The sequence below is a fragment of the Cololabis saira genome, chromosome 11 (assembly GCF_033807715.1).
Source record: "Cololabis saira isolate AMF1-May2022 chromosome 11, fColSai1.1, whole genome shotgun sequence".
NCBI lineage: Eukaryota > Metazoa > Chordata > Actinopteri > Beloniformes > Belonidae > Cololabis > Cololabis saira.
The window spans coordinates 19,592,626-19,604,176 of record NC_084597.1 but is presented as its reverse complement, the minus strand read 5'-3'; the positions used below and the strand labels follow the sequence as shown (position 1 = coordinate 19,604,176).

The 11,551-nt window shown below is 40.1% G+C and overlaps 1 protein-coding gene across 1 annotated transcript; it reads right to left on the bottom strand.

Moving 5' to 3' along the window:
- Window positions 1–4,053: 4,053 nt before the first annotated feature.
- On the bottom strand, window positions 4,054–9,044 carry si:ch1073-398f15.1 (cardiomyopathy-associated protein 5). The gene is made up of 2 exons (XM_061733337.1): window positions 8,886–9,044; window positions 4,054–6,502 (listed from the first exon to the last, which is right to left on the bottom strand). Exons 1-2 carry the CDS (start codon window positions 9,008–9,010, stop codon window positions 4,240–4,242), a joined length of 2,388 nt encoding a protein of 795 aa, XP_061589321.1. The 5' UTR covers window positions 9,011–9,044; the 3' UTR covers window positions 4,054–4,239.
- Window positions 9,045–11,551: the final 2,507 nt, after the last annotated feature.

Sequence of the window (11,551 nt, the reverse complement as noted above, 5' to 3'; positions counted from 1 at the left end):
CAAATACAGCACCCACTAGTGGCTTGTTTTATAGCAATATTTTAACCATACCCGTCAAGTCTCCCGTTTTGGTCGGGAAACTACCGTATTTTACCCCTCTTTCCCGCCGTCCTCTCGTATTGGTATTTCTTCATAAATGTCCCGTTTTAAAATATAATAATTTTTAAACTGCAAACTGAATTGTTACTAGTCTCGCGAGAACTGCCACCTGCTCTAGCCTGGGTGACAGTTCTCGCGAGGTTAGTGTCGAGAACCGGAGGAAACTCGGAACAACAATCAGAGATGGATGGATGTAACTCCATGAACTCGAGAGAGAAGATATTTCTGACAAAGAAGAAGAAAACTTGGTGTAAATATTTCTAAAAATGGGGAACCGAATTTAATTTCCTAAAGATGAGCAGGGTGGGGCACAGACACATTCGTCTGTGTCATCAGTCGGTGAATGCCAAAGAGCCAGATGGGTGAAAATTACAAATTAAAAGAAAATGTAAATGTTTCACTTGAAGACAATCAATTTGTATATAAAGTGAAAATATTTAAAATAAAGAAATGTGCTTTAATTCCCCTTTGTGTTTTCATTTAGACTCTATTATAGGAATTACATATATATGTCCACAGCATTTCAGTGTTAACAAAGGTAGAACTATAAGATTCTGAGAACATAATTGTAGTTTGAAAGTGGCTGGGTTGTAGTTATTTTGGATTTCTCGTAAAAAAATCAGGGTTAAAAACATTACTGTTTACTCAAGCGTACCCCTAAATTAAACTTACCTGCTGTATTCTACTGCCCTTATTTTTAACAGTTTGTGCTTTTTATTATTTTACTTCTTTTCTTATCATCTTATTCAATATTTGTTATTTACTGTCTAATTATTTACTGTCTAATTATGTCTTGCCGCCTTTAATGTCAATGTAAAGCACTTTGAATTACCTTGTGTTGAATTGTGCTATATAAATAAATTTGCATTGCCTTGCCTAAATCTATTTTAAAATGTAAGATGTTGGGCCAGTGGGACAGCGGGGGAAAATGTCCCTTATTTTTAATTCCAAAACTTCTATGACAGTTTGTGTCTGATATGCAGCTACATTTTGCTTCAGCAATAATCTAAAGTGTCCCGAACAAATGTTTAATTGTTACTGTTTTTTGTTGTTTGAACGAAATATAGAAAAACACATACTGTGTATAAAACGTTGTTGCTGTATAGCCATCAAAATCATTGTATTTTGCAATAATCAAAACATACTAGCACTACATATTACATAAAATATGTTTTCCCTCACTATATATATTTTTTTTTAAATCACACAAGCAAATGTTTGATTGTAAATCGATTTCAATCGACTAAAATATGTGTGAATTCATACATGACTTCGAATCTATGCACTTATTTCTACAGAAGCTGATGGTAAAAAAGGTAACTCGCTGCTTCCATCTGCCGGTGTGGAGAATAGCTCATTTAAAGGGTTACAAAATGTTTCACAAAAGCCTGTGGAATTTTAATGTTGATTATAGAGCAGTGAAGCCTGAAAACACAGCTATTATTTTTTCGACAGAACAAACCATCTCTGTGCTGCATGTTCACGTCTGTTTGTCACCTTTTTACTCCTTTATTCGTGTGCAAAGTGATATCTCTGTGTGTGTTTTCACTCTCTTCTTCAAGGTCAGTACGACCACAGGATCACTGCTGGGCCACAGATGGCGTTTTTGGATTCAGGTCTTGGAAGCAACTGCAGTTGCTAATAAAGGCTTAAAATGAACCGAGTTTAATAACATCAGTACTGCGCCGTCACCCTACAAAAACTGTGTAAGAGAGAAAAAAATCTCTTATTTTCCTTCAGTAAATGGTTTTGTTGCAGTTTTGTCTCAGTGGATACTGGGTTTAATGGTGTAGAGAACAAACAAGCACGCATGTAGATGTTTTAATGTTTTGACTACCATAAATAAACATACTGACAGGGTATTACAGTGTGTAAGAACACAGAAAATAACACATCATACCAGAAACTGCACATATTGTACACTTTTTCTTGTCTGTTTACAAGTGGGTGGCCAGTACATAGCCTCCTAACTGAGACAAGGTGTCAGGTTAACAGCCAGAGAGGCTTATTTATAGCAGAAGATGCACCCTGTCGTTTTATGCTCTCACCCTGTTATTTGGCCTTGTGATCCAAAACTCCCCCTTCAAAGACTCATGCACTATTGCTGGGTTTACAAAGAGATATGCAGATATATTTACAGTAATGGGAAACAGTTATAAGAGCAACAACATGTAACTTTCTCCAAGCCATTTAAAAAAATAAAAATAAAACTAAAATCGAAAAAGTAATGCAAGCAATACTAAGTACCCCCTTACTGTTGCAGACAGGTTTTGCTATGATCAGTTCTTTGACCATAAGCAGGTGTGGAGACCTTCACAAAAGCAGACCTTTTCACAGTTTGCTGGTCTGGAGCATGCAAGTGTATTAACACAATGCCAAGAGGGAAAAACATCAGCAATGGTTTTAGAGAAGCCTGTGTTGCTGCATATCAGCCAAGAAGGGGTTATAAAACCATTTTCAAACAATTTCAGTTTAAATTTTACAATGAGAAGGATTATTCACACTCAAGTGAATTTTAACCCAAGGTCAGAATGAACAGTGGTTGGACTAATACAAAACAAAGCTCAATATTTACATCTCAGTTACTACAGGGCTCAGTGAACACCTTAAATATGAAAGTCCACGACTTAACAAGTGGCACAACTGACATTAAAAAAAACTATCTGAACAAACCTCAAGGCCACAACAGCTATGTCCTACGGACAGATGAGACCACAGTTAAGTTGTCAGGGGCCTCATGTACGAAACGTTCGGCGCACAAAAAACGTGCGTACGCCACTTTCTACGCTCACAGTCGGATGTTCGAAAAGTGATTTGAACGTAGAAAGTTGCGGTCCTCCACGCACAAATCATGTCTGGCGTACGCACTTTTCTGAGGTTTTGTCCATTGGCGACACTCGCTGGTGATGCAGTGAAGTGCAGAATATGAGGAAACGTAACGTCAAAAATAAGTTCACGACCACACGTGAAGGACATGACAGTCCCCACATCACCAAATAATTTACACAAGAGTGGAGCTGCAACAATCTCACAACTAACCACATGATCTGAACATACAACTAAAGGCAGGAGCTCAACGATGGAACCCGCAAATCCCAACGGCAGCCTTGGCTCTGTTAGAGGACACACCTGATCCTGCTGATGGCAGGATCTGCTGATGGCAGGATCAGGAGCGAGTCTCAGGGACCACGTAGACCTGCTAGTACAGGACTAAGACTGGATCATCAGCTGGTTTAGGTACCAAGAGGATCCTTCTGGATCTCTGTCCTGAACTGGACCCAGCTGCTCCGGTTTGGACCAACATGAACCTTTCAGCGGGAGCTGCTGACAGGTCGGACATCTTTCAGTCGCCATGACGACCGTATAGGACACCTACTCGAGATAAAAGCCCGATCCTAAAACAGCCCATAATTGTGTTTGGACAGAAAAACATAATACATTTTGCAGCGAGTTCTGTAATCTTTATTCTGATGTAGCCTTCTTATTTGGAAATGTTTTATTGATTATATCTTAATAACTTTTCTTTTAGGTTGACTATTTTACATCAGTCCAGGGACAGCAGGTGCAAAATAGCGTTTTTGGCTGATTCTGGTATATTTTACATTCGTTTAAATGTATTATTAATGTGCATTGTCCCTGATAACTAAACCTTTAAATAAATAAATAAATAAATAAATAAATAAATAAATAAAAAAAGAAAACCCCCACAGGTACTCTTCATTAGCATAAAATGCAGACAAGTACCGGTCCCGATGATGAACGTGGAACCCCCACCAATGGAAACACTCTCTTTAGCGTTAGAGTTAAACGCATGGCTGCTTTGATTTACCTCAGCAAATGTAGAAAACCTTGTTGATCTTCTACATGTTAACTTTGCACCGTTATCCATCTAAAGCAGACATATAGCTCTGTTTTATTTGGATTTAGGTCAATGAGTAAAGTAAACTACATTGCCCAATTAATTAATGTATTTTTTTAATTATGTTCTAACAGTCACACAAACTGGATTTAAAAAGGGGGTAATAACTCTTAAACATGTCTGTATACATAAGCTGTTAAACATTTACTTCAACTGGCTTTAGGATAATTGTATGTCATTTTAGGGCTAAATTAGGATGCATGGTTCAGAGCCTTACTAAACTAAAGAATTATACACTGCCCTTTCTTGGCGGGCTCGTCTGACAAGGCAGTTGAAGTACCGGTACCTCCCTGTGTCTCTGGATTCGTCTCCATTTTAACATCTGCTTCCTTCACATCAGTTTCATTTGAAGCTGTTTCAGTCTCCCTTTTTGCCTCTTCTTCTTCTGGTTTTGTGTCTTTCTCCTCTTCTTGTTTTGCATCGCTGTCATTTATTTTATTGGAGTCTTTTACAGTTTCGTCCCCTGCAGACTCAGGTTCCAGCGCAGCCAGCACGTTCTCCAGAAGAGCCACGTCAGAGGAGGCCTGTGGAGTCTCTTCTCCATCTCCATCGCCCTCGTCTGTGGTCTCTGCCGGTGATGCAGTCTCCTTCTCCTCCTCCCTTTGCTCTTTTACTCCAGCTTCCTCATTCTCCTGAGTGACCCCATCAGCTGGAGTCAGAGGTGTAAGATCCAAGCATGCTTTAGGAGATGAAGCTGCCTTTCTCCTGGGAGGAGCAACTGGCTTATTTGTCTCTGGGTATTGTTTCTGTGACTCGGGATATGGACGTGCACTAACATGTTGCTCATCCAGGTCTGGAGGATAGTCATCTGAACCTCCCCACTCTAGTTCATCAGGGGGGAACTCAAAGCTTGAGATGCTGAGTGGATCTACTGGGGTTTCTGGAACCGTTTCTACAGCTATGGAGACTCTTTTTTCTGTCTTGGCTTTAGGTTTTGTTGATGTTTGGTTGTCATATTCTTCTAGTGATGGAAGAAACGGCTCCATTTCGTAGGGAGAAGAATTCGCGCTGGACCTGAGGAAGTCTGTGACTTCCTCTGCGTACTGTGCCTCACCTTTCTCAGATGTGGTCTGAAAATCTGGAAAATCATACAGATCTTGGGCCAGTACCCGTGCTTCTCCCTCTGGGCCTTTTTCCTTATCCTCTGGTTCCACCTCCACTGCAGGAGTCTCATCAATGAGAACGTATTTCTCTAGATATCCCCTGGCCTCCCGGTCTGAGTGCCTGCTGTGGAAGGACTTCTCGGAGGTCATGCTTTCCGCGTCCTCATCTTTTTTCCAGGTGCCCAATGCTTTCTCGTACAGGTCCGTGTACAGGAAAGCCATGGCTTTGGGTTCCTCTAACAAAATTGGGTCGATAATCTTCGGCGGCCCTTCAGGCAGAAAGATGGGGGTCAGGATCTCTTCTTGGCTTCCAAACAAATTTGAACCACTTGGTTTTGAGGGAAGCCTGGATGTTGCACCTTCGGCCACTCCATCTCCAGTGTCCAGACTTTTCTCTGGGAAGCTCTCTGTACCGGCGTAGAAGACTACATCCAGGAGCTCACTGGTGATTTCTTCTAAACCGTTTGTATCTGACCCGTCCACATTTGCAGTGAAGGTGTTGCCTTTAGACTCCTCAGGTTTCTCAGAGTCCTGGCCCTCAGTCACAGCCTTTATCTCTGCTTCTTCTTGCTCCTGTTTGATCACAGCAGGACTTCCAGGAGCCTGAGCATCAATCATGGAGAAGGCCTCAAAGTAGTCCACATTCCCAGCAGCTCCCTTGGGTAGAGGTCTGGCCACTGGAGCGCCTGGTGGATCCATCACACCAACAACCGTCGGGGGGGCAGGCTGGTCAACTACTCCTGCTTCAGATTCTGCCAAGATCGGAAGCTCTGCGTCTTGGGTGTCCTCGCTGGCTTTGGGAACAAGACTCTCCTCCAGATACGACAGGTTGTCTGTCATTTCTTTGCTCTCCTCTTCATCCACAGTGGCCATTTTAGGGGGAACAACAATATTGAGGATTTCCAAACCCTCGGACACAATGCTGAACAATCGCTGCTCTTTATCTTCCATAGAATCATTCGCTTCCTCTTGGTATCCTTCTTCAGTTTTAACATTCGGTTGAGAGACTTCCACCAACTCTGGCCTCCCTGAGATGTTCTCGGAGCTTCCCTCCAGGATGTCCCAATTTTTTTCTGCCTTGCTCTTCTGACTGCTTGCCCTTTCTTTAGGTTTCCTTCGTCTTGAAATCATCTCTTCGTCCATTAAAAATATAATCTTTCCAGCTGGGTGGGACCCAGGCGTCGCAGGTCGCACAGCGACCGGTGAGCTGACCTCCACCATTCCAGGTTCAGATGCCCTTGGTGTGTTGCTGCGGCTGGGGGTCGTCTCCCAAGCTATCCCACTGTCTTCCCCTTGCATGGTTACCATGGAGAAAGAGGAGTCCATCATCAGGCACTGCATCTTCGGCCGGACGCTCTCGTCGTGGACAGACTCACGTAAACTGAGGAAAGAGAGTGATGGTGAGGTTAATTGCAAGAAACTATCCTTATAGGCTATATGGAGCCATCAGTTAAGATTTACATGTTTAATTTTGACCCCAAACATAGTTGAGGAGAAAATATCTCTTTGGAGAACTCCTACATCACACTCCATCATGCAGATTTCCTCCATGCATTTGCAGTTTCTAAACATGCACTGGTTGATTTTGTTTCCATAAAATAAATTGTTTTGAAAGGAGCTGTTGTATTATTTACTGATTACTAATATATTTCTAGACTTATACAGGATTGCTATTGACTTTGAAATCTTTCCTTTTATGTAATATGTTGTTTCCATGTTAATTTACAATCAATAACAACCCCTAAGAATTTTATATCAAATACTCTTTCAATTTCAGAATCACATATTTTTAATGTAATATCCCCATAAATTTCTTTTCGGTTTCCAAAAACCATAAATTTTGTTTTTTTAATGTTAAGTGATAACTTATTAACGTCAAACCAAGTTTTAAGAATGTTTAATTCCCTTTCAATTGAGGACAGAAGTTCCTTTAAATTTTTCCCAGAACAGTACATATTTGTATCATCTGCAAAAATAATACATTTTAACAATTCAGTAACATTACAAGTATCATTTATATAAAGTAAAAAAAGTTTTGGACCAATCACAGATCCCTGGGGTATGCCACAGGTGACCTCCCTGAATTGTGACATAGTGTTATTAATTTGTACACATTGTTGTCTATTTTCCAAATAGCTCTTAAGCCAAGAATAAGCCACACCTCTAAATCCATACTTATCTAGTTTTCTTAATAATATACTATAATCTATAGTGTCAAATGCCTTCTGTAGATCAATATAAATACCAACAGAATATTCATCATTTTCAATTGCTGTTGCTATTTCTTCTACCATCTCCACTACTGCTATGGCTTCACTTTTAGAGAAGTTATTAAGCAAAATCATCATATTTGAAATCTGCGCTGCGCAAAGTTTTTTTTTTGCTTTGTTTTGTTTTATTTATTGCACATGAACCATAAATGAATCATCTGATGATGGTGGGTATTAGTGTAAAGTGAATATACTCTCACGTAGAACTTTGTGATTGTGACAAATTCAAAACATTTGGGCTTCACTCAAAGTGTTTCAAACTGAAATGGTTCCATAAGCAGCAGTGGCGTGTCTGGTATTGTTGCTTATGTCTGTCCTCTCTTGGCGTTGTGTTAAAGGTATTGTGACATCATTTTTAACATGCTTTTAACACTATTAAAAGTCTTGGGCAACATCCCTCAAATGTGTCTAAAAGAGTGTAACAAGAAAAACTTCACTCTAGTAATCTTTTCCTGGCTTTTTATTACAGTGTTTTTTTGCGCCGTGAAAAATGCTTCCTTTCCCCCCTTTCCTGTCAATCATTGCTCCGCTCCTCCTCCAAACCTCCTCCTCCTCCAGCCATACGCTCACAGCGGCGTCGGAGCGACAGGCGAAGCATGCACGGAAAAGCAGGAGGGCGAACCACAGCAAACAATCATAAAAATAAAGGCATGCAAGCAGCACTGTCCCCTTATCTTAAGTCCAGTCAGTGGCCGCGGGTCTTCTTAGCAGTTTTCCTCCGGTGATTAGAACAAAAGAGGCGTGTTAAGCCTCATTTATGGTTCCGCGTTAAATCGACGCAGAGCCTACGCCGTAGGGTTCAGCGTATGGTGCGCGTCGCCGCGTAACCCTACGCCGTAGGGTCTGCGTCGGTGTAACGCGGACCATAAATCAGCCTTTATGGTGCGCTGGAGAGGAGAGGAGACAGGGAGCTGGGTGGAGGGGGCGGTGATTTAGCGGATCGTTACGTAACGATCCGCCACCAAACCAGGTGCGCCGTTTTTGCATAGTTATGCGGAAAATCCCAGAAAGCACACAATACACTGAATGTTAAAAGTTCGTTGTTTTTTGGGTGTAATTGATGTCAAGACACCCAACAAAACACAAAAAATCAAGAAAAATGTGTTTTTCATGTCACAATCCCTTTAACACATCTGAATGCTCCAAAGCACCCAACTGCAAAGACAACCCAACCTGCTTTTATAAAGGTCTGCAGCCCTGCTAATGATCAGCTCATACAAGTAAATGACTGATGATTAACGGCAGCTGGCTGCATTTAGCTTTCTTAAATCCTCTGGATCCTCTATTGTACTTCTTGATTTTTATTAAATAAATTACAAATCAGTAATAAAGGTATATAATAATCTGAGGTTGTATTTGCCTGGTAGTGAGCCCCACTATGATCAAATTCGTTTTTAAAAGTCATTTTTCTGTGCACATACTCACAAAATTAGCATAGGATTAAAAGAGGGGGCATCAACTTTTGCATGACTGTGTATAGAGAACACAGAATACCTGTTTCGAAGCCTCTCTACTTCATCGCTGGCATCGATGTCTTGTCCTGGAACGTCGGCTGGTGTCAGCATTGTCATCACAGCGTCCACATCTGGCTGTACAAAATCCTCATTGACTGTGTCCATTGTTTGCAGGATCTTGAGCTTGCTCTTGCCTCTCCAAGTGCTGCTTGCTTGATTGCATTCGTACTAAGCATGCCCGACTTCAGTTTTCAAGCTCAGCGTAATCTTGAAATAGAAAACTAGCTCCTTCCTGTGTTTCATGTGAAGCATTTGCAACATGTCGGGAAGGCATCTGCTCACAGTGTACAATCTCCTGGGTTGGTTATATGATGTCAATGGGTTAATCTGAGTTAAATAGTTGTATCCAGTAAATCATTTGAACAGTGGTAATTCAGAAATATAAAGTAACATTTTCTGCCTCATTTCTCTTGCTAGATCTATATATACTTTGGTGCTGGTGACCAGTATCAGATGTCTTTAGTCGGTCTTAAAGTCAGTCACAGGCAAGAATGTTGGATGTGTTTCAGTTTGGTTTTGTAGCTGTAAAATAAATCTTTCTTTGAGAAAACAAAACCCAATAAAAAGTCAACCTACTGTAATCACTATTTCTGCATCAGTCTTTATTTAAGGGCTAGAAGGCCACGTGGAAATCCCAGATTGCAGAAGTTTTACTGAAAGATCTGTTTTTCTTTTCTTTTGGCTCTCACCTGTGAAAATATCAGCCTCACACCTATTTAAATCTTTCACGCAGGATAACAGGGTAATCGACACACTTCCTTCCTGTAAATCATAGGCTTTCCATCCAAAAAACATTCCGATCAAGCACAATTCTTGGTGTTTTTATTAATTTATTTTACAACTCAACAATACAATGTAGTTATTATGGTATCGGCATCACAGTTTCATTAATTAGTTAAGTTTACAGGATGTCTGTGTGTGATATAAAGCACTCTCTTTTTTGTGTATAGAAAAGATAGATTTTAATTAGAAAATACATTGTGAATGCTACTAATTGATCTGAATAAGGCTGGATAGTGATACACAGTGTTTAGGCATGCATCAGTCCACAGGTGGACAAATCATCAAGTCCCTGCTCTTCTTAAAAGTGGACATCCAGCCAAGATGACCCCAAAGATCCGACGCAGAACCCTTATTGAAGTAAAGAAGACCCCACGAATACCAGATTAAGACTTAAAGGCATCACTGTAGGTGGCAGCGTCTCTGTTCATATGTCACTCAACAGCAAAGGGGGCCCCTGACATTTGGCAAGGAGCATTACAGAAATGAGGACATGTTTTGTGGAATTATGAAACAAAAGTTGATTTGTGCAGTAACACAAATAATTTTGGACAGAGGTTACTAGCATAAAGAATTCCTCATAGTGGTAAATAATGGTGGTTTGCTTGCCTCTAAGCTTTGGTATCAAAATGTCCTACTGGGGGATTTTAATTTATATATATGTTGGAGAAATGTGTTTCTGCACTCCAACTATGCAGCAGCAAGAATGAGACACGAGACAGAGAGGTTAGATTCAATAATCGTATTACTTGTAGAAGGAGTAGTCAGGCAGCTTAACATAAGTGTCAGCTTCCTCCTGGCTACTGAAGTTAATACAGCCGTAAGCCATATATATACAGTATATACTCCATAGTTACAAATCAATCATATTGAAAGCATTCAGTTGTCTCCATGGTTTATCTGATTCAATCATGACTACTACTGTGATATCAATCACAGTCTTGTAGTTACATTCAATAGGGCAAAAGTGCCTCTTCCAACACTCTTCTAGTTTAATTCCATAGGTCAAAAATTGCTTCCAACACTCATCTTGTCACAGTATTTTTCCACTTGTAATGTGAGTATAATGATAGTTACAAACATTATAAAACATAGATAATTTACATACATTTCATAACAAAAAAAAAAAAAAAAAAAAAAAAAAAAAAAAAAAAATATATATATATATATATATATATATATATATATATATATATATATATATTTTGTTTTTTTTTGTTTTTTCTGTTATCATCAGATATTCATTCTTATTCAGTTAGAGGTAGGAAGAACTTTCATTTACCTCTTTGTCGTACCTGCAGTCACCAATCCTTTATCAAATTCCATGGCCCTCAACTCTGAACTGTTTAGATAGATCTCTTAAGTTAGCGTCATCCTTAAAAATGTTTAGGACCAGCTTAGTGGGGTATCTTTTATATAGGCAAAATTAACAGGCTATTCCTACTGAAATGAAATTGCCATTTCATGAATATTTTTGTTTGGGTGTTTATTGTGTTTTTCTTTGTTTCTTTTACCTTTTCTTTTTTCCTTTCTATCCACCTTATTCCTACGGCCCATGAGGCTTTGCGCGAATTGTGGGAGCTACTTCCGGTGCTGCCCCAACCGGCGTTTGTTTACATGCTGAGTGAACGCGTTAACCCTCTTTCTCCGAGCGTCGGGGATATAAAACATGTGGAAACACCACCTGTCACAGCTCAAACGGGACAATATCATCTTACCGCTGCCTCCTGCTGTTGAGGGATGGGAGGACGACCTGAAGAAGTGAAGAAATGCTTAGAAGATGAGAAGTCTCTCATTCTTCCCAATGGGCAAAGTGGATACTCCTCCAGGTGGGTAAATATTGTTACTTATCAGTACTCGAGATGA